Source organism: Chiroxiphia lanceolata, chromosome 2 (genome assembly GCF_009829145.1).
Source record: "Chiroxiphia lanceolata isolate bChiLan1 chromosome 2, bChiLan1.pri, whole genome shotgun sequence".
Taxonomy (NCBI): Eukaryota; Metazoa; Chordata; class Aves; order Passeriformes; family Pipridae; genus Chiroxiphia; species Chiroxiphia lanceolata.
This window is the reverse complement of record NC_045638.1, coordinates 94,360,923-94,383,749: the sequence shown is the minus strand read 5'-3', so window position 1 is coordinate 94,383,749 and position 22,827 is coordinate 94,360,923. Positions and strand designations below refer to the sequence as shown.

Sequence of the window (22,827 nt, the reverse complement as noted above, 5' to 3'; positions counted from 1 at the left end):
TTGGTCATTTTCAGACTTTTATTAACAGGAAAAAATATATTTTCTATAGCAGAGGTCAAGAGTTAACAGTGGAAAAGCTTCAGACGTGATGCATGGTCTATCATTAGAGATTCTTCATAAATAGATGCTTTGTTTATATTTGTTCTTTGAAGTAACTTGCAGAAATAATTTATTTTGCAGCTTTCCAGAACGAAGTCACACCACAGACATCATCTAGAAGAGAGCAAACACAACTTCACAAAACATGGATTTCCACTCAATATTGAGGGATAGTTCAGCATCAACAAAAAAACCCCAGCACAAACCCACAATACCCAACCCCCACACTGCCCCAGCATCAGAAAGCTAAACTGAGGTTTGGATCTATTAGAAGACAACAGAGGCAGCACCATTCTCTACTGCCAAAGACTTCACCACCCTCACAAAGACAGCAGTGCTTACTCTAGTGTCAGTGAGGATTACTCTGCCCTCCCTCTCTTAAGGATGACATCTTTACCATCACAAACAGTACTCTGGGCCTTCCAGTGGCAGCAGATGAGGTGCCAGGGCTCTTCAGAGGCAGAGGTCCTGAAGGATGTACTCACCACAATCACAGTCCTGGTCATCTCACTCATATTTTGAAGCCCAGAGCTCTCATACACTCTTTGTGAGCTTCAATTAGGTGCCCACAATTTTCTTCCCCCTTCTCAATGATGCTGCAAAAAAAAAAAAGATTTCCAAGGTTCAGCAACAAAATGTTTACTTACTGTTAGTCAAAGCCGTAGAATTTACCCCACAAATCTGTTCGGGACAATCAAAAATCCCTATTAGGCTCCAGAGATCTTTTTGTCCATCCTGTCCAGGATAGCACTGTTTTGGAAAGTATAAAACTATCTTAAAAAGTTACCCAAGTCTGGAGCTGTGCACTTAAAACTCTGATAATAGATGTTACAGAATTTCCTATTAACAGCTAGGGTCTATTCTGGGCAGGTCTAGATGGGGATTTGTTATACAACACAAGGCTGTCACATCACTTCATTTAGTATGCTAAGCTTGTCAGTAACCTCTTTCAAATCATTCAGTAGGGAAGCAACAAAATTTCTCCAGTAAGAAACAACACAGTAAATGATGAGCTGAGCAGTAAATGATGTTTTAGTTCAACTTCAGTTGGTATTCAGGGAACCTGAAGCAAAAAAACCCACCTGTCCAGCTACTGTTTATTTATGACATATGGTAACTTTTGATGTTACTCATCCCTCCAAGTAAGAGCCTATCATCGTTGGTACATCATGTATACCACAAAAGCACTTCAGACTTGCTTTTTGATTGACTGGCAGAGCATTTCCTGATCCCAGAGATGGAGATTCCACTGCTCTGCAGAGTGCTGATCACAGGTCTGATCAACCCTCATCTGCCACTTTATGCTACTCTTGCTGCCAAAGGAAGAAACTACCAAATGGTGAATAACTAAAATACCTGATTTTCTTAATCTTTAATTTTCTTCTTGGGCTTTATTACAATGAGCATGGACATGTCTGCTGCTTGCCCAAGGCGACTTCATCTGACCAGAAACATGCATCCTTACCACCCTTTTCCGAGCGGGCCCTGGATTCACCTTCGCCCTACCATGTAAGTAGACATGCACCCCTAACTTTAGCAAAAATATCACTGAATACCATCTATATCACCTGTGGGGTAAAAATACCCCAAAAACCTCCAACTTGGTCACCAGATTAAAGTTCTTAAAACTTTTAAGATTCACTGCCATAGACAAAGGAGCTCCATTTTGCGGGTGCATTTCACGCTATTTGACAGGTCCTATGATCGTGACTAAGCCTGTAATTACAAATGCAGCTATAAACGCCACTGCCAAATTTTGCACTTCCGTGTGAAATGTCACCCTCTGAGACCTAAAAAACAAAGCATTTTGCTTTGTTTAAAACAGAACATAATTTATATTCAACCGAGCAATAAAGACGTTACCACCTGCTGGTACTTGTTCCTTCGATCAGCCAACAGCAGCGAAAATTTACAAGCATCATTAAAAGCTGATCTCCGAAACCTGTTTTAAACCGGGGCTACGAGATATTAACCTCTTCAGTTCCAAACTATCCTTCTGAGGCATTTTCTCCACCTCCTCTCCCGCACTGTCCCTCCTCCCTGGGATGCTCCTGCACCAGTGTGCTGGCTAGGCAGGGCTCCCAAAACCACCCTCCCCGCGGAGCCCGGGCCGGGCTCACCAGGCGTCCCGCGCCTTCTTGGTCTCGGGGCAGGCACAGCAGGGCTTCAGCGGCTTCTTGTCCCCCCGCGCCTCCTCCGCGCCCTTGCTGTCGCAGCTGGCGGCGGCGACCGTCGACATGGCGGGCGGCTCCCGGCACCCTCGGCCTGCGGGGAGATCGGGGCAGTGCCGGCCGCCAGGGACCCGCTGGTTCCGGGAAATCTTCCCCGCCGCCCGCCCCTTCCCGGCCCGCGGCGTGATGGGAGACGGAGTTCGGAGCCCTCCTCCCGCCCCCCTCCCTGTTCCCTAGGCCGTCACCCCTGTGGCGACACACGCCGGTAGGTCCAAAGTGACAATCTGCAGGGACACTCGGTACTGAACGAGCCAGAAAGAACGGGGAAGGGAGGGAGGACAGCAGGGTGACGAATGGTGGACCCAGCACCTGCTGCAGTCTTAGCAAGAGCAGCAAGGGACAGGATTGGACTTTGGTTCTGCCAGCGCCAGGCTCCACGGTGAAAGTTGTGGCCAGCCACCTAAGACTCTTTTTTTCCCATTCAATCAGTGGGGAAAACAGAGGCTCAGTTCTTTGTGGTGTTGTCTGCAAAAGTCGGATTTGTTACTTGGTGTGCAACAAGCCAATAACTTTTGCTTTGCAAATCAGTTGATTATAAATTATGTTCTCTTTAAAATAAAGGAAAATGCTTTGGTTTTTAGGTGTCAGAGGATGACATTTCTCATGGAAGTGCAAAATTTGACAGTGACTTTTATAGCTGCATTTGTAATTACAGGCTTAGTTACAATCATAGGACCTATCAAATAGCATGAATGTAAAAGAATACACACTTGAGAGATACTTATTTCAGAGTTGTGCAAGCCTGGGTGCTCAGTGGAATTCCACAAATGAAGCACACCAACTATCAAAACTTTTTACTGTTTATACATTTTGGCAAACAAAGGAATTAATGTTCATTGGCTATAAGTTACATAGTTTTCTTATTAATTAACAGTCCATCTTCTGTTGGTTAATGATTCTCTCGCTTCTCACGCTAATTAGTCCACATGCCCAGTATTTCTCTTCTTTTGGATCAATGAGTTTCTTGGTTCAGTGTCCCAATGCAGATTTCCCATAAATTCTGCATTCTTTATGTCCACTATCAGTGTGCATCCTTTTCCCCTGAGATTGTTAACTTCCCCCTAGGTCTGAGATCATTAAGCATGTAAGCCCTAAACTTTAACAAGGCAATTCCAACAACAAGTAATTTGGTTCTTCTAACACATGGGCATCACTTATAGATTGCTTGTTAGCTGCTGTTTCACAACAGCATCTCCCTTCTGTTGATTAGGCTTGAAAGTACACAAAGATCAAACATCAAAGAACATCCTTTCTTATGGAAATTTTTACATATTCCACATTTTGCAAAAGCCGGAGTGAAGAACACGTAGCAACGCAGGTACAGCACACATGAGCACAGTCATCACCACTGGGAACATTCAGGTTGCTGTTTTGTGGCTGGGGGCCAGCCAGGCCCGTCTCTGGCATTGTTGCAAAATGGGGAATATATAAAAATTTCCATAAGAAATTAGGTTTTTTGATGTTTAATCTTTGTACACTTTCAAGCCTAAATAACAAGAAAGGAGATTTAATCTGTGAAACCAATAGCATCTAACAATTTATAAGTGATGTCCAGGTGTTAAAAAGATAAATTACTTGTTGGTAGAATTGCCTCGTTAAGGTTTAGGGCTTGACATGCTTCAATGATCTCAGACCTAGAGGGATGTTAACAAAGATTGGGAAGAAGGATGTACCACTGATTGTGGACACAAAAAATGAAGAATTTACAGGCCACAAGGACATCTGGTAGAACTAAAAAAATAAGGAAGAAACTAATAAAGCCAACTCAGCAACTGTGCTGAAATCAGCTCCAACTGGGTAAAAGGTAATTCCAGTAGGGGCAGTTCATGACCACCAACTCATGGCCCACTGACCCAAAAAACGCACCCACTCAAAAGAAATGAAAGACTGAGCATGTGGACTAATTAGCATGAGAAGTGAGAGAATCATTAACCAATACTAATTAACAAGAGAACTATGTAACTTGTAGCCAATGAACATTTTTCCTTTGTTTCCTAAAATGTGCAAACAGCAAGAAGCTTTGATAGTTGTTGTGCATGTGGAATTCCACTGAGCACCCAGGCTTGCACAACTCTGAAATAAATAATAAATGTCTCACTCAAGTGTGTAATCGTTGGCTTGTTGCACACTGTGTAATGAATCTGATTTTTGTGGACAACAGCATGGGCAATAAGTGAAAAGATACAGAGCTGCTCTTCCTTTGTAGTTTGGCAACCACTCTCACCTTCCAGGTCTCTGTCACTTACCCGCCACAGCTTGGTTCTTTGGTCACAGCGTGTCAATTCCTATGCTACACTTTTCCCTGCCACCAGCCCTCGTGATGAATAGTGATACTTGCACATGTATAGACTTGCAGGCACATTGCAGAGTAAAGAGACGCCCTACAGAGGTAATGTGGGAAGGGCAGGGCACTAGTGGATGTGATACTGCTGAGACCTTGAAAGGGAAAAAAGAGGAATATGCCCACTAGGATGCAGCTGCTGTGCCTTTTAATGGGGTGTAGCAAGAGTCAAAGAATTGGCAGTTTATATCATGTACTAGGGGGATCTAAAATTGGCAGGAGCACTGTCAAGAACATTGGAGTGGTAGAAAACCTGTGTTTTGTGTATTTAATTAGACTTTTAGAATGAGGGTTTTTACATTTGGGACAGATATCCCATACTTGTCAATCACAGAGGTATTTATTCTGATCTATGATGAAAAGTAAATAGCAGTAGTGCCTAATAAAACAGGTTACATGTTCTCAGTCTCAGCAAAACCAGGGAGCTCAAAATACCTTCTAGGGATCTGAATACTCCACTCAGGTAAAAGATTGAAAATGGTCCTGCCCTATACAAGGCATGAAGTATCAAGCAACCCTATTGTTTTCAAGAGCCCTGGGCAAGACAGAATTATGTCATTTTCAGTATTTACCCTTCCAATAAGTCAGGTCAGAAGTGAGATCATTCTCTGTTGAGATATTTTGCTCTTCTATTTCTCTAGACCATCAAGGTGAATGCCACCACCACGGACTTGTGCTACCTGAATGAGTAAATGACAGGAGAGGATTCTTTTTTGATCCCCTCATTCTCACAAAGAGAGATGAGAAGTAGAACCTGTCTCTTCCAGAAGTCCAAAGCTCCACAGTTTCATCACACGGGTAGATAAGGCTCTCCTGTTTTCACCATTGAGGCACCTCTGACGCCCTGACAATGTGACTTCTCCAAATGCAGGGTCCTGAGGAGAGAGCCAGTGTGCTGCCATCCTTCCTCTGGAATGCTGTCATGTAACACTCACTCGACCTAATCAGCCACCTACTTAATTATCCATGGATCTCAGCTCAGTAGCCTGGTCCCTGCTATCCTAGTTGGCTGGGAAGGTTGTCCAGGTGACCTGTGCCCACACAGCCTCCTGGTTAAACACACAGGTTGGGAGGCCATGCAGCCAGGAATGATGAACTGGAAGATATACAGGATGCATTTGTTGACCAGAATATGATTTTTCTAAATCCACATAAACATGCTGCAAGGTATGAGCCGACATTGAAACACCTATCAAAACCAAACATCAGCTCTCCAAAGCAGTGCCTTGTTCCTAGTTTTTAAAACATATTAAGCATGTTTTCCTTTCAAATTAACTACTTTTGTCTTTTCTTCCTAAAGCTTTATCTGCTGGCCACTGTCCAAAGACCTAGATAGAACTGGCGATAGCAACACAAACTCTGAAGGAAAGCCTGTGATAAAACCTCAAAGTCTGCAGTTGAACAGTATCTTTTATTTAACATCTTCTATTAAAAAAAAAAAGTTTGAAAGACATTGATTTGGCCTGTAGAAACCAGGAAAAGACCAAACAAAATACAGTTTATACTCTTGCCTGTTACAGAATAACAAGGGTAGAGGAAGGTTGAAATTTAGTCCTCTTGAGAGACAACTTCAAATGGTTTGACCTCTGAAGACTAAACATTTCTGCAAGCAGCACTCCACTCTTCCAAATAGATTGAGGAACACTGCTATTTTGGCTGTGCTCCCTGCATGGTAATAGTTTGTAACAGAATTGCCCTGGAAAAAGGAATCATTTCTTTTAGGGATGAGAGGGCAGTGGCTGAGAGAGAGGAGAAGGAAGGGATGTGCCATTAAAGCATACTTAACACATTTTGATACTGATTGCACCAATTTGGAGTGCAGTGCAGAGAGGAGATCACAGCCATTTCTCTTCTGACATTACATTGTGCATAAGGATTGTTAACTTGGTGCTTTCTGTTTTCCATTTTCCCTCTGCCTGCTGACAGCGGCAGAAGAATTATGTCAGAGAGTTATGTGTCTGAATCAACAGATTTATCTGCCAGTCAAAGAGGAAGAGCTAAGGGCAGGCTACTGAGATGAGACTGCTGGAAAACTGTCAGATCCAGTACCCTGGAGGGGAGATTCAGTGAAAATCTCAGTCTCTGAAGAGATAATGAGAAAAAGACCCTACCTCAATCTGCCATGTAATTTGGCAGCCTGGTGCAACATGTGAGAGTACAAGGACATCAGGTAGCACTGGACATTTACAGCTCTGGATTTAGAGGACTAATGGGTGAAATAGGGGGAGACAGCACAGTTGTCATGGGTTTCCAAATTATTTCCCCTGTACAGCCCTTTATCAGAATTGAAGAACATCACTGCAGTCATTCCCGTTGGCTTCTTGTGTCTTCAGTTTCAGCCCACTAAAAGAATGGTTGTTCAAAATAAAAGTACTTGTTTTGTTAGAGAGACTCAAACGGACAGGCTTTTCAAGAACCTCAAAAATGTATTTACATTCATTGTACTACTAGGTAGGGTAAGCCCCTATCATGTCAGTTGAAAGTAACAGTCTGGGTAGTTCTGGGGTTTTCAGATTTCCCACACTTCCGATAGACATGATAGAAGCGTAAATTAAGCTGTGGAAATTTGTATGGTGAAACTGAGCTGAAGGTATTTTGCTATTTTCCATGCAGTGCCTATTCTGGGAACCACTATCAATCTTGAAAAAAGAACTTTTCAATATGATCTAGAGAAATATTTTTGTCTTTGACTTGGTATAAACATGAGACAGCCCCTGCTCCAGCAGCCAGTGAAACCGTACGCGGTGTTTGATTGTCAAAGAAGTTGCCTGTGTTTTAGGTCAATGCTTAGATTATGTGAAGAAAAAGGACTTCAAACCTCGAGCAAGATGACTTGTCAGGGCCCTGTTGCCTCTTGTATTAACTGCCCAGTGCAGGATAGAGTTTCTCTTTTTGATCAGAGTTGCAGACCTGCAACTACCAAATGCTACCAGCTCAGCATGTGACCAGAGAGAGAATGAATGCTAGGATAGAAGGACTTGTGCTCTTGTCTAGTACAATGGAGAGGACTCTAAGCGTCAAACTCCATCTTTCGGTAAAGGCAAGGGGTTCACTGGGCTAAAATCACCTCAAGAGGCAATGTGTCAGTCTCTCCCCGACTGAAAGAGGCCAATCCCATGTTTCAGGACTATGGCATGAATTCTGTATGCAGGGATTCTGTACCACAGGGACTGAACCATCCCCTCCCGAGAGACCACCTTGGAAGGTAGTATGGAGAAAGTCTCCCTCCATACTGGCAAGCAAGCCCTTAGAGAAACAAGAGCAGAATCAAGATTACTTTTAAGGCCTTTCTGTCTTTGAATGCCCTACAAGCTAGTACTTGCAACAGAGCATCTCTTGCCAGAAATTCAGCCAAATCTTCAGAGTATCAGAGTCTAGAAGTGGAAGGTAGTTTGGCAAGATTGCAGTCACTTTCCACTTCAAATGAGAACTGCTGTCCTGTGACATTGCAGGACTCAGCCCACATCATCCCAGAAATTCTGGGGTCCTCATGCTGGGACCAGGACTCTGGCCTAGCCCTCCACAGTTAAGAGGAAAGTGACCTCCTACAGGCTTTGGTATAAACTTAGAGGATATTAATGCCTTTCTCACATTGTTTCCTGCACAGCTCTCCTCAGTTTGGTGCTAAGATTATGACTATCATCATTTTCATGTTATGGCTCCTTCTTGTCCACTGTCCATTGAAAGCATATCCAAACATACAAGTAAAGACTAGGAATTTGCCATGCAGCAACACTGCAAAATCCAGAATCAGCAAATTCAGTGTGCAATCCTCCTGGTAACACAGCAAAAGAAGGAAGCTGGCATTTTGTACCATGCCTCAAAGTAGCCTGCCTGTTTCCACATGTACTGCAAGCACGAACTACGAGCCTTTAGACACTGGACATGGACATACAGAAGCTCTTCCAAAATGCAGATATGCAGCAGCTGATGTGGGATGTGCACTGCAGGCCTGGTCAGGCTTACTTCAGTGCTTGCTGGCATGACCTGATCAGCTGCTCCCTTTGTGGAGGGAACACCCGTGAAATCCAAGCATTCTGGAATAAATCCATTGCACAGACTGGTGGGAAGGAAAGGTCAAGTGTTTGCACTCCAATGGCTGCATGTGTTACCAACACACAAAAGAGCACGGCTGAAGAAGACAGCTGTGTATTTTCTGACAGTCCCAACATTTAGTAACTCAGAAAACTCTAACCTGCATTTGGGAAATAACATCACTAATCCTCCACTAATCCTCCACATGAAATCTGCAAAGGTCTGTCCCTATATCACAGTCAGACTCTCTGTTTTCAGGTAAAAATCAGAAAAAAAGTAGCCCGGATTAAAAAGTGCTTAGGCATGAAGCAGACACACTCTAATCAGCCAGGGTAAGTTTTGCTACAGATTTTTTTTCCTGCATTGCAGTGTTAACCAAGGTAGCTGCCTATATAATTCTTTCCAAAGGGGAAACCTCTTCCATTCTCACTTCTCATGATTTGAAAGAGTAAGACTTCCACATTTCCACAAAAAGACCTATATGAATTGTCAGAACTGATCAGAATCAGACAGCTGAGCCACTGTTAATATGTACCACCACATCCGTGCAAAGATGATCTCCACTTAGTCACCCCACAAAAATCAATGCTGCCTAAAGGTCTGTGCTTACACACCACAGGAAACCTCATTTAGAACCCAAGCCCCGCTTGCCTGTGTATTGAAGAAAAACATCTCGTTGTAGTTCTGTAAAATCCTCCATAATACAAACTTCTAACCTTGATCAGTTCTGCTGCAAAACAGGCAGTGTTCTGCAACTCTTGTGCATGGTGTTAAACTGTCAATCAACTGAGAAGCAGCAATACTGTAGGTCCACTTCTCTTCCAGTCCACACATTCCATTAGTCCTTTTTTTCCCCCTAAGTGTTGCTGCTGTTAAAAGTTTCATTCTGCTTGGTGGGATGCCATTTTTAATGCCTGTGTCAGTGACAAATCTGGCTTGTTTGAATCTAACCAAGTCTCTCATGATCTAATTTTATGAAATGTGAAGCTCACTATAGAAAATAGTTAACATTCTCAATGAACTGCAGGAGCTAACTGGAAGTTGGAAGGATCATTAGTATTTACAAATACATGAGTCATTCCATATTTGAGATGTCATGATTGCAGCTGCATGCTTCTATGTACTCACATTCCAGAACCTCACCCTTTTAAATATTGCATCAAGACATATGCTGTGCAGTGCTGCAAGTTGCTTGTAAAGAGCTGCAATATCAACACATCGTCTGAATCCATTCAGACTCCCCACAGCTGTTTTCACAAAGTTATTAAATAATGTAGAAAATTCATTCACTTTCAAGGCATTCTTTGACATCAGTCATCACATTAGGTTTCAGTTTTAACACCTAATTGATTTACACTTGTTTTCTTCTGCTTTTCTTCTTGCTGATCTCCTTCTCAAGATTTTAGAATCCTTGTTCCCACCAAAAATCAACGGGACTTGACTATAAAGTGCTTAATTGTCAAATTTTAAAAAGCATTAGGGCATCTCCATATGCAGGGATTCTCAAGAAAGCCTATTTACACTGACATCTTCCTAGATATCTGCAGTACAATCTGTATCTGGAGTACAATTTCTTCTTTAAAAGTGACATGGGAACACACTTCATCTACATGGAAGAAAATTTCATCTAAACGTTCAGCTCAAGCCCATATCCTGACTATTTTGCCCTGGTTTTCAATATGCTGTGCAGTATTTTATCCAAGCTTGGTACCTAGTTGTCTTGGCTTGGTTCTTAACTCCGTGCAGCAATAAATTTTACTCAGTGCATCCTGTCTGGACTAGGCACATCATTAACTACTCCAGTCTCTTATTTAAAACCCAGAATGGATTCTTCAAGGTCTGGTTCTCCTAGGGGTCCATCCAAAAACTTAGGATCAAAGAGGGGATGTTTCCAGATCAACATGCTACACAGTGAGCTCTTATCATGTTCTCACCATTGATATATCAAGACACCAGTGATATGCTCTAGATCCTGTACTGTGTTCTGTTCGGTCTCCACCATCTGAGACTGGGAAGTGATGTGGAAAGGACTATGTGGGTGCAGGCAAAGACAGAGGGGAAAGATAGGGGAACTTTCAAGAAGAGACCACAGACTTTGTTTTCTTACATGAGGGAAGTGATACTTCTGCATCCTTCCCCAATCCTTCAAAGGGCTGTGTTGAGCTCCCATCCAATTCTAGCTCTTTTCTTCAGGCCTGAGTGTCCTGTCACTGCTTTCTCACCTTTTTACTTCTGATAGGCCACCCCTGGGCCCTTAGATGTGTGCCAGCCCTCACCTGACCTCCACTGGGTGGATTGCAATTAAAGGATGATAAGTAAATGGAGTTTTTTGAAAGCTTTAATAGATGACATTAAGGTTATTACATGAAAGGAATAAGAACACCATGAATTCACTGGTTTCCTAAGGAGTTCAGTCCCAGATCCTTTTCCTGCTGAGGTGAGACAACATGCCTGACTACAGCCCAGCAAATCATCCTAATGTCATCTCTGTTCTTTAGGAATCTCATCCAAAGCTGATCCATCCAAGTGAAATTATGTATATGAATGTCCTTCAGAGAATGCCTGAAAGAGTGGTAAAATTGAGGTTTTGCCACGGATTGGACTTGTCTGAACCATAGGCTGGAAATTGCCTTAATTCCACCTTCTTTTTTTTCATTTTTTAAATGCTAATCAAAACCATTACAGAAGTCTTTCAGCAGGCTTTGAAGTGAATCTTTTAACGGTGATCACAAAGTACTACTACCTCATTTTTTTTGAACGTTGACTTTTTAAGTTCTTCTCATCTGTATATTGCTTTTACTACAGGAAATGTGCCAACAGTCATACTAAGAAAAAGAAGGCAAGAGAGAACAAGTCTCCTAGAAAGACTTTCATCTATTTTTTTTTACCATTTCAGCAGCTGTACCAGAAGATGCCTCTCTTAGCATGGCTCTTAGTAAAAATGGCACAAATTAACCACAGACTTCCCCTTTGCAAAGTTCCATTTACCACCATCAGTAATCTGAGGCCATTTTTACAAAGGATGTTATAAATTACAAGTGAGGTATTCCATAGTGGATATAATGCCCTACTACAGCCAAAGGTCAGCACAGAGACAAGGTCTCAATCCACAACACAGTGTGTCACAGCATCTGTCTTCTCACATCTTTTTGAGACTTACCTCTGTTTTCTGTTGGGAATAGTGACCACATCTTCCTCCTCTTCCCTTCTACTTCACTCTCCTACACCATCGTTTCTGATGAGCTGGAAGGAAGGCTCCTTTCTTCTGGATTAAAAATCTAGCAACCACGTTGACTGCATCCTTGTGCTGCTGCTTTCCTGCTTCTTTTGAACCACACACCTGGAAAAAGGTGTTTATTATTTACAGTTAGTAAATCATGTGCAGATCGGACAGGGAATGGAAATTAGCGATTACCTTGGATGGGTCCAACCGCCGAATTCATTTTATATCCTTTCACATTTAAATACAAGAGCTGAACTGGCGGCGCCCAGGCTAGAGCCTGGGATGGACCGGACCACACACGAGGAATTGTGACATCTTGTGGCAAAAAGGGGAAATGACACTCTAACGGTTACTAATTCTAAATAGATTACTTTGGGGATTTCCTGCCATCAAAGCCTCAACAGTGCTTTTTAATGCTATAACCTTGTTGCCTGTAACTTAGATTTTTTTTTTTTTTAATAACTAGAAAAATACCACCACGAAGCATCACATGTACCCAGCAGCACAACAGTGCTGTCATTTGACACCTGCTAACAGCAGATGAGGACCATCTATGTAATGAAGTTTAAAGCCAGATGGATGACATCTTGCCAGGGTCTCACAAATCCTCGTGGACTGCAGGGTAAAATTTACGTACAAGAAACCCAATTCCCTCCCAGGTTTTAGAGGACAGAAGGAAAACAGAGTAGAGAGACTCATCATCTGTTTAGCTCAACTTCTTTGCCATATCCTCTGTAATCCTGTCTTTCCACACCATTCCCCACACTTTCAGCTCCTCACCTAGGTCTCCAGACCACTTGTCCAGACCACTTCAGTTCTGCTGTACTGCTGCTCACCTTGTCTCTCCCTCCACTCCTGCACACTGGTTCTCTACTAGCCCACCCTCCTACTAATTTTCTTTGCTCAGCCAGCCAGGTTCTTCCTCTAAAATTACGCTTTCGTGTCCAATCCATATTTCTTTGTCCAGCTACTATTTGCTCTCAACTAGTGCCTAATCCTACCTTCCTTGCCTAAATTTTCTACTTCCCTTTGTCTGATTTACAGTTCAAAAACATCAGCAAGTCATCACAGCATAAACAAGTCTGTCAACAGAGTAGCAGTAAGTCATCTTGCAGCAAATTACACCATCTTATCTCAAGGTTAATGTGAGGTAAAATGCACTTGGCTCAGCCTCTGTCACAGGCAGCTAAAAGTAGTGCACTTTTCCTGCAGTTTTGCAACTGCTATGCACTGGCAAAGTTATCCAGCAGTAACTCACAAGGGTGTGGACAGTTTTATTCATACATCTGAGCACCTGGTGTCCCCTAGAGCCAAGTGGCTATTAAAAAAAATAATCAGCTAGACAGCACCTCAGCTCAGCTACACAGTCCTTGTTCTGGAAAAGTAATTAATGAAAAAGTAAAAAAACAAAAAAAAAACCAAACCAAACAAACAAAAAAAAAACAACAAACAAAAAAAAACAAACAAACAAAAACAACAAAAAAAAAAAAAACAAACAAAAAACCCCACCCAAAACAACCCAACTCTACGGCCCACAAGTTTGAGGAAAAAGCCCATCAATCAAGTTCTTTTGTAGGAAACAGGAATCTTTTTTGATTGCTTACAGTTTAGTTGCCTTCAATCTCCTTTCAACCAGTGCAACAGGATATGTCCCTGACACAGACAGACTAAGCTGCCAGATAAGCTTGAGCCCTTTTCCAAAGTGCTGGTCAGAGACTAGGTTGCCAAAGTTTAATGCCTGGGATCAAACATTCTCACAGTCTTTTGTGCTTTGTGATCTTTTTCCTTTGACATGGCTGATCTACATTAAAAATAAATAAATAAATAAAGAATGATTCAGACCAAATCTCACCATTTTGCCATGGCAGTGTATTCTACAGCACACACCAGTGTGCATGGGGCCCTGGCCAGGGTTGACACAGCTTCAGGTCCACAGGAATAATAAAGATTTCAGGCAAAGAATATTTGGACATAGTAACAATCAACACAATTTTCAACACTTGTAAGGCTTGTCCACTCTCCACACCTGTAGTTCCAGAGATTTCTTGGAAATGCTAGTTAAAAATTAGGCAATATTTTACATGAACACACATCTAAGCAAGTTCCATGAACCTGAACCTTGAGCTTTTGGCGCAGCCAGCACATATACCTGTCACACTCCCATGAGTGAGTACTAGTCTTCAGGCAGCTATGCAATGACCTGAAACTTTTATTTTCTGACAGATTAGTTTTCAGGCACATCAGTCTCCTGAATTGGTTCACTACATAGTCTTTCAGCTGCCAACACTGACAGATCAGAAGCAGCGAGGCCAGGCAGCTGACAGTGATAAGGAAAAAGGGAGCAACATCTTACATTTAACCAATTTAATGCAGTTAATAGTGGGAATGCAGCTTTTAGTTTTCCACAACTCCAGAGATCACTTATCTGTTAGGCTACCCCCTGGCATTTTGTAGTACTCTCAAGAATGCATATAATTTTTCCATTGTTCCTTCTCAACTTGGTTTCCATCTGGTTTCTTTCCCCATCAGAAAAAAAAAAAGAAGTCCAGGCCACCTGTATCCAGTCATCTCTGAAAACCTTAAAGTGGAAAGTGAGAGGGTGGAGCCAACAAAGATAATTTTTTGGCCAAAGTAGAGTTTACACACCTCATTACCTCAAGGCAGATGTTCAGAATGGAAAAAATTCAGCACGGAGTCATGGAGTTTTAATGAAATGAGATACAAGAAAGGAAAATTGAACTTGATCAAAGAAAAGGTGGGCAACTATTAAAAAGTGACTTTTGCTGCCTGTGTCAATAATTACAATAAGGTGTCACACTGTAAAGCTCTTTAGTAAAATGAGGGCCTTTACAATCTGCTGGATATCCTCAGGGCATGGATCAATCCATCATAGGAAGTTGCATCCTACATATGTCCATCAGAAAACCTCAAGCATTGCGACAGCATTTCTTAGTTCAGACCCACACCTTCAATTTACCCATTTTGACCGAATAACTTAAGAAAGTTGTTGCTTCCAGCAAGTGATAGGCCTTTAAGAAAGTAAACCAGCATTCAAAGTTGAATTGTCTACAAGTAAATTCCCAGAGCCAAGGAATTTGGAACCACAGTCCTAACATTGCTTTCTGTGAAGAAATTCCTCCTAATATCCAACCCAAACCTCCCGTGGTGCAGCTTAAGACTATGTCCTCTCATCCTGTCGCTAGTTGCCTGGGAGAAGAAACCAACTCCCACTTGGCTACAACCTCCTTCCAGTGCTAAGGTCCCCCGTGAACCTCCTTTTCCCCAGGCTAAACAACTTCAGCTCCCCAGCCGATGTGTGATCCAGACCCTTCACCAGCTTCGTTGCCCTTCTCTGGACTCGCTTTCACCACTTTATGGCTGCAGAAGCCCTAAGTGATAACAAGCAAAGCCAGGAATAAGAATACCCAGGCTTGAGTCCTGTCCCTAACTATAACTGCTAAACCAGATTTCTTAAGCACTAAGCGAGAGTCCAGGGGGACTGGGGAGCATCACATAAAACAACTTCAGCAGCAGCTGTTAAAAGGTAAAATATGTTTGTCCTTCCTTTCCCCGCCCCCCTCGAGCGCGCCCCATCCTCCTCAGTATACAGCCCAATCCCGCGCCAGCGCCGCTCCGCCGGCGGCGGCACAAGATGGAGGCGGGAGGGCTCAGCGGGAAGCAGGAACGGCACCCGCGGCATGGGGAGCTGGAAGGACAGGGAGCGGGCGAGGGAGCGGGAGCAGCAGCGCGGCGGGGGAAAGCCGCGAGGCCGCCCCCTCAGAAAGTCACCACCACGGCCCAGAGGGACCGGGAGCGACCCTCCCGCAGCAACGTCCCGCGGGGCGGGACATTCCCGGCCCCGCCCGCCGGCCGTGGCCATGGGAACGGCAGCCGTGCGAGCCCCGCTCCGCGGGGACGGGCTCCCGGCCGGACCTCCGGCTGCCGCTACGGTACCGGGAGCGGCGCGGCCACGCCCGACACCCTCTGCGGGAGGGGGCAGCGTCAGGCGGGGCCGGGGCTGGGCGGCGCGGGCCGGGAAGCGGTTGTGCTGCCCGGGCGGACCTCCCGCCTCTGCCCGGGCCTCCCCTGCCGGAGGGGCCGAGGGGCTGTCGTTGAGCTCGGCAGGGAGGGCAGGGCTGGGACCGGGCGGGTGGGTGCCACCCCGGGAGCGGGAAGGGGGTAGAGGTGGCAGTAGTAGTAGCGAAGTTACCGGGGGAGGCTCGGGGCGATGAAACATTTGCGAGCTTGAAGCAAAGCCAGCTTTGTGTCCCAGAGGGGAGCATCGTGTAGAGTATGGTACTTCCATTGATTACCATTGCACCTTTTAATGCTTCATGTCTTCGCGTTTTCTGTTTAGGTTGGCAGGGCTTCCAAAACCAGTAGATTTTTCTAGTAGATTTTTCACGTGCGTGTTCCACTGAACGCTAGTACTTCACCTCTGAGCCTCATTTGTGTGATGGTGGAATTTTTTTGATATAGAGATATGTATGTCAGTTTTTTCTTTCCTAGTTTTATACTCTCCTATGGAGAGTATAAGAGGGAAGCATAGCCTGACAATTTGTGCTGATTCTTCAAATATGTAACTACTTCCATTTGTTCACTTACCTTTCAGACCCTCTGTACACACTGTCAAGTGAGAAGGACCATTCAAAGTCAATATCCACACTCAGCTTGGTGATAAAGTGGTAGGTGTTGGCCAAAGACAGCTCACATGTGCACCTTGTATTTTTCTGTGTATGCATACGCATGGATAGAAACTCTGTCTCAGTCCTGAGCTGTTCCCTTAATACAGCAAAACACAAAGCAAAGGAAGCAGTTTTAAATAAGACAACAGAGGGAGTAACCATGATTGCTGGCCTAGGGTGACTCAGTAACAGGAGCCTAGAAATACCCAGTTTCACGTTCTGAGTAATTTCCTAAATTGTTTGTCAGTATTTTTAATAGACTGTCTCCAAATGCTGTTAAGTATAGCTTGTATATATTATTTAGATCTAATAAAATAGCTGGACAGTTGTTGGGCTGTTGTCCGAGCAGAGCTGTTAAAATGTGTTATTTCACACAGTGCCTCCTCACTTACTTGGTGGTATACTTACACTACATATCAACACTGTGTACTTGGACTAAAATGAAGTAGGTAGCAACAGCTAAGCAGCCTATAAAGACTGCAAATCCATCCTGATTCTTCATACTGGTTTAGCACAGTTTAACTTCCTAGCTAAGCCCTTATCTAGATAGCCCATGCTTAGCTCTCTACTTCAGTTGCTCCTCTGCTATCAGTATTGCCCCCTAGCTGGTTTAAAACCAGCCAGGGCATGTCTGTAGGAGCTGCAGTTGCACCTTTAGACAGCAGTGATTGACTTAGAGCGCCAAAGGAAAACAGGCTTGGTACAACTGCACAATGAACTGGATTTCGAACAAAGAGTCCTCCTGAAGCTATGCATTTGACTGGGGCTGCAAGGGCAGATATTCTGAACTCAAACTCCATTGCTGTACAGCAAGGAGAAAATCCCTGAGCAGCTTTCCAATACTGGAGTCAAGGAATGTGTTTTTGAAGAATGTTTTTGGATGTCTCTTACTCCATTATCTCAGACTCTTTCTTATATCTGTGTGAAGAAACCCACGTATTTGTCTGCCTCTCTGTGGAGAGACATGCACATGGAACTGGGACACTACCTGTCATCAGAGAGACCCTTGCTACAGTATGGCTGTGATAACAGTTCAGGCCAGACCAAGCAGGCATACTGTCACTGAAGTTGTCATCTCACAGGTGCAATGGTGTGGATGGGTATGGTGGTAGACTCCAACTTGTGTAAATCATGTTTTAAAATGAATCGGCAAGTGCATAATTTGCAATTCAAAACACCTTAACCTTTATCTATAGCTTCACAAAATGGGATGGGCAGAGGTTGTGATAGGAGTTGATGGGGTATTCCAAACTCTTGAGGACTCCCTTTGAAGAGAAATAAAACAAAATGCAGTCTCATCCAGAACAAGCAGCTACTCACGGTAGGGTGCCTATATCTTCATCAACTAATACTGTCTTAGACTCCAGTGAGTTGGTGCACCTGAAGTCACCACTACCCTATATGCATCTGAGTTAGCACCTACTGAAATGAAAGGGGTGATTCATGATTCAATTCTTATTTCAGTCTTTACAGAAGCTCAAGCCAATATAGCTACATCACTTACACTTGAATCACGATTGCTAAGATTTATTGGCAGCTGTAAATTTAGAGATTTAAGGCATATCTACCCAGGGAAATTAGTGCTTAAATGGAAGGGTGTAGATTTTTAATGTGATCATTTTTTGTGTGCTAGCTTCCATTGAGATATTTTTAACAAATGCTAAAATTGTTACAGCATAAAATAATGCAACTTTACTCTGTAAGTGGAATGTGTTACTTAATTTCTGGAGCACTAGAAATAGAAGGGAGTTACATGGGGTAATGTGCTAGAAGTTCACATTGCTGCACATTCACAGTTACTGCACACCAACTTCTTTATGTAACAAAGCGTTAGACCCTTCGATTTTAAGTATAAGTTTAGCACTGGAAAACAGCCGGAAGACAAATTTGTGCATCTGCTGCTAGTCTGGTATGCTCCACATCTTGAGAAGTACCATCTAACCAGCTGACATCATCAGAAGGATGAAATTCTGATCTCTTTAGTGCTGTTTGAAATAGCTAAATTACTGCCTCTCTTCTTTGTGTCCACACAAACACTAGGTAAAAGCACCTATATTGAGAAGTATGGCTACTGGATTGATTCATTTCCCAGCCTGCAGTTTGTGCCTGAAGGGCAAAGATCCAGTGCCTGCATTTATTGCTCGAAGATGGAGGGCTCAGCAGGGCCTGGAGGCTCTTCAGCAGCTTGCTGTGTAAGTGTTCTATGGTTGGATAATTTAAAATGAACATACAAACAAAACCAACAAAAGCCCGTGCACACTGAAGTGGAGATGACTGCAATTTGCTCCTACTTATATTTCCCTCGAAATTAAGAGATTGCAGCTGTTGTGGAGTATGGTTACCCATCTGTTTCCTACAGGGTGGATGTTGCACATTCCTTCATCCCTGTGTTATCTACTTTGCAGTGGTTACTGTGAAAGAAAAGACAGTTATTTCTATCTCTTACAGATCAGATGAGTTATGAAGATTTCAGTGACTCATGTGTGTTACTTCAGTGGGAGCTGTTTCATTTTAGTCCTGTGCAATTGCAGCTGGTTAGGTTGTTTTTGCTGTTCATTCAAGAGTCTTTGGGGCCTGAATCAGGACACCACATGCTGGGTGCAGGGGATTTTTAGTTGAACTTTCTCCCGGCATCACTATTTGGGCTTCTGATTCAGCAAATATTTAAAAAAAAACATATGTTTTGCTGCACCACATGATTTTTTTAAGTCCTCATACAGCTGTATTAAAGACTGCAGGCATCAGCCTAGGTAGTTGTTTTCAAAGTTTTTTTCTGCTTTAACAAACTAACTTTAGACCATGGGCTTTTCAGATGATGCATGCTCTGGGGTTGCTGGTAACTGAGTTCTACCACATGCCAGATGGTAATCAGAGATGTTTAAGAGTGATGCAGTGGATTTCATACCTGGTTTTGTTCAGTTTCAAAAGTATATTCTTCTCATTTCCATAATAAAGTATTTTTAGAGTATTTTTTCCTTACTGCTATTTTCAGTGTTTCAAACTGTCCCCAGCACATGGAAACCTCAGTGGCTTCTTATATTTTGCCTGTTATTCTGTAACAACTTATTTGGCATCTGTGCTACTTTAAAATTGATTAACATTTCAACAATATGTATTTGCAAAATGTCTTGCAATTAACAAAAAAAATGAGAAATACATCCCCTCTGTTTCAACCTGCACTGATTGACAGCACTGCTGATACAGAAGACAGAATATTTCCCAGCTGTCTTCTTAGTAGTTGCATTGCCTCTGCAAGGTTACCAGGAATAAATGCTCATTTATTTCAGCCAAGTCAGCAAGAATAAGTCAAGGACATGCAAGAGGCAGGATCTGTGGAATAAAAGGGGCTATTTCCCTGGGTTCCCATTGTACCTATACTATACCATAATAGGATGAACAGCTTATGCTAATAAAGTTAGATCATAAGAATAAGTGCCCACCTGTGCTGAATGAAACACAAATCCATCTGGATGGAGCAACAGTCTGATATTTAAAGAGTCAGCTAGTGAAACTAGCCATCAGCTCAATTAACTCATTTGAATTACAAACGCAACTTCACAATAATAGCTTGATTGGTGCTGAGCAAGTATGTCAGGTTACCACACTGCATCTCTCTTTCGTTATGTGATATGACTGAAAGCCCTGGGAAGAGATGACTTTAAACTTACCTTGGCAATAAATTGTGTGTCACGGGAGGTTAATGAAGTATCTCTCTCTAGGCTTTCCTGTAGCAGGTAACCATACTGTGGCTCCCCAAATTCCACAGCACAGTTTGCAGGACTGAGATGAGGTCTTTGAAAAGCATGCAATGCAATGTCTGATCTCAGCATGCAATCCTCTGTTTTGATCCCGGCTGTCAAGCAATGTTATGTATTGTCAATTGCATCTCTGTAAATATACCTTTGTATGTAAAATTAGGCATCAGCAACCAACTCCAGCATCCACAGTCCCATACATCTAAAGGTCAGAAGTCTTACAAGTTGCCAAAAGTGGTCTTAGGAAAAACCCGGCCTTCAGGGTTGATAGTGGCCGGGGTTGGAAGGGACCTTAAAGATCATCTAATCCCCTTGCCATGGACAGGGACACCTTTCACTGGACCAGGTTGCTCAGAGCTCCATCCAACCTGGCCTTAAACACTTCCAGGGATGCGATATCCACAACTTCTCTGGGAAGAACTTCTGGTTTTTGTCTTTAACCACCTTGCAGGTTAAGAAGAGTATGCAGTGGTTGTGAAATCAAATAGCAATCTTCATGCATAGCTTTCAAATTACTCAATTCTTCCCATTCTCTCACGGACTGCCTTAATGAGGTCTTCCTCATGGTCTTCCAAAGCCTTAAAGAAAACTCTTCAAGGTGTTATAGTAAAAAAATTAAAAGTCTGCCTATTTGAATTTCAAAATGGTGAAAAAAAAATGAAGAAAGAGGATTCTTGCAAAAGATATGGTTGTTCCAGCATAGGTTTTGAAACATTCACGTTGTCATTCCTAATTTTTCTCCTTTATTGGAGAATTCAAATTGAAAGTGCTGATTCTAAAATTTTCAACATTTGCTCAAAATCCATTTAGCTGTTTTTTCAAAGGTAGAAAGCGGTAGTCCTCTTCCTTTGCTCATTCTACTACTCCTTTACACATATTTTCTGTTACGGGAAGTATTTAACTCTTAAGGAAATGAGGTTGCTCCCTCCACTCCAATAAAAGTAGTTTACTTTACAAAGTCAAGCGCGTACGAAGTGGCCAATCCCTTCCATAATGAGGGCATAAGGAAGTTTTAATAAAGGCAGCAATAACCATTTCTTGACAATACTAGTGGGCAATATACATAAAGTGTCAAACTGTTTTGTTACATAGATAAGTATGAAAAAAAGCAAAATATAATTGCTTATATAAGTATGGGGGTTTTGGGCAATAGTGTGATGCATGTTGGACTGTGCAACCAGAGGAGAGAGAGAGAATTTTAAAAAAGGGCATAAGAAAAAAAGATCAGAAATACTCTGAATGTACTTCCTTAAATTATATCCTGTATTTTGGCTTTCAGAGCTCAGTCTTCTCTTCAGATACCTCAGATTGTGTATGAAGATTCCTGAAGTTGATGGAAGGAATCGCTACAAATATTTGTACAGTAAGGAATGAACTGGTTTAAAACAATTCAGAAGCTTGCTTTTGTGCAGTTTAAAGAACACCTAAGTAAAGGCCAGAGCCTTTAATATTTTTTCTGTATTTTCTGTCAGTTTCTTTGATCACTGATATGGAAAATTTAAATAGTAACCAAATCTTAAATCACAAGATCTTTTTTAAATTCACACTATACCCAAAATTTTCAGCCATTGATTTACCATATAGCAGATATACCAGACATTCTGTACTTAATAAATTATTTGTAGAAAGATTTGGACTGTAGATCCTCCTGTGCAAAGGAAGATACTTACAAAGCCATTGTGGTTCTCCAGACCTCTAGAAAGTTGTCTTCTTAAGAAGGAACCTTTTAACTCCTGGTTTCTGCCAGGAGCAGAAAGGCAGCAATGGGTGATTAACTTTCATCAGTGTCCTCTACTGCAGGACTGCTCTGCTTCTTCCAGAATGATGCTGCCAGTCAGGAATGGACTCAAGATCTGAACCAACAGCTAGCATATAAACATTCTTGACTTAGTCATATACACTTTGAATTACATTCACTATTTTAGTCAGCACCTAGTGCCACTATGTCCACTTTAAATATAAAAAAATTGCCAAGTTGAATAAATTGAAGTCCTTTATGGCTCCTTTAACAACAATTAAAAAAGAACAATGTTATCTCTGCAATTTGAAATTAAGCTTTAAAGTGTCCAAAAGGCATTGATAGTGAACTGCAATATGCAAACTATAGATGCTTGTGAAGGAATTATCAATATTTAGTTAAGCCCCATCACTTCAAAGTACCTTATAAAAATACTGCAAAAAAGGAAACGATCAAATTAGATAAGTCCAAACCAGTTTACCTTATCAGCTAATTGTAGGAAATTCATTTCAGTGTTTCAAGCAGTTATTAAAAAACCCGAAACTGCCCTCTCAAAAACTCAAAGTGAAAAAGTAAACTAATTAGCGAAACATGAACAAAATATTGTGAGCACACTCAAAACTAATTTAAGTATTATCTTGTTTTGTAGTTCTGCTTTCTGCTTTGACATAACAGTAACACTTAATCCTACTAGTGAATCTTATTGCTTAATCCTATTCT

At 42.4% G+C, this 22,827-nt stretch overlaps 2 protein-coding genes across 2 annotated transcripts; one reads left to right on the top strand and one right to left on the bottom strand.

Moving 5' to 3' along the window:
• LOC116782672 (cytochrome c oxidase copper chaperone) lies at nucleotides 1-2,457 on the bottom strand. The gene is made up of 3 exons (XM_032679509.1): nucleotides 2,220-2,457; nucleotides 585-695; nucleotides 1-213 (listed from the first exon to the last, which is right to left on the bottom strand). The coding sequence occupies exons 1-2, from the start codon at nucleotides 2,336-2,338 to the stop codon at nucleotides 611-613; spliced, it is 204 nt and encodes a 67-aa protein (XP_032535400.1). The 5' UTR covers nucleotides 2,339-2,457; the 3' UTR covers nucleotides 1-213; nucleotides 585-610.
• LOC116782526 (cilia- and flagella-associated protein 91-like) lies at nucleotides 2,337-21,743 on the top strand. The gene is given in 7 exon segments (XM_032679278.1): nucleotides 2,337-2,366; nucleotides 2,464-2,539; nucleotides 16,542-16,580; nucleotides 16,583-16,614; nucleotides 18,655-18,806; nucleotides 21,649-21,691; nucleotides 21,693-21,743. Coding segments are annotated over 7 exon segments (423 nt in total).
• The last annotated feature ends 1,084 nt before the right edge of the window (nucleotides 21,744-22,827 follow it).

Bases quoted from the DNA above. Each gene is read 5' to 3' on its own strand.
- LOC116782672 (XM_032679509.1), bottom strand. From the start codon at position 2,338: ATGTCGACGGTCGCCGCCGCCAGCTGCGACAGCAAGGGCGCGGAGGAG. The intron at 696-2,219 runs GTGAGCCCGGCC...TTTTTTTTGCAG, and splicing joins AAGAAGGCGCGGGACGCCTG to CATCATTGAGAAGGGGGAAG.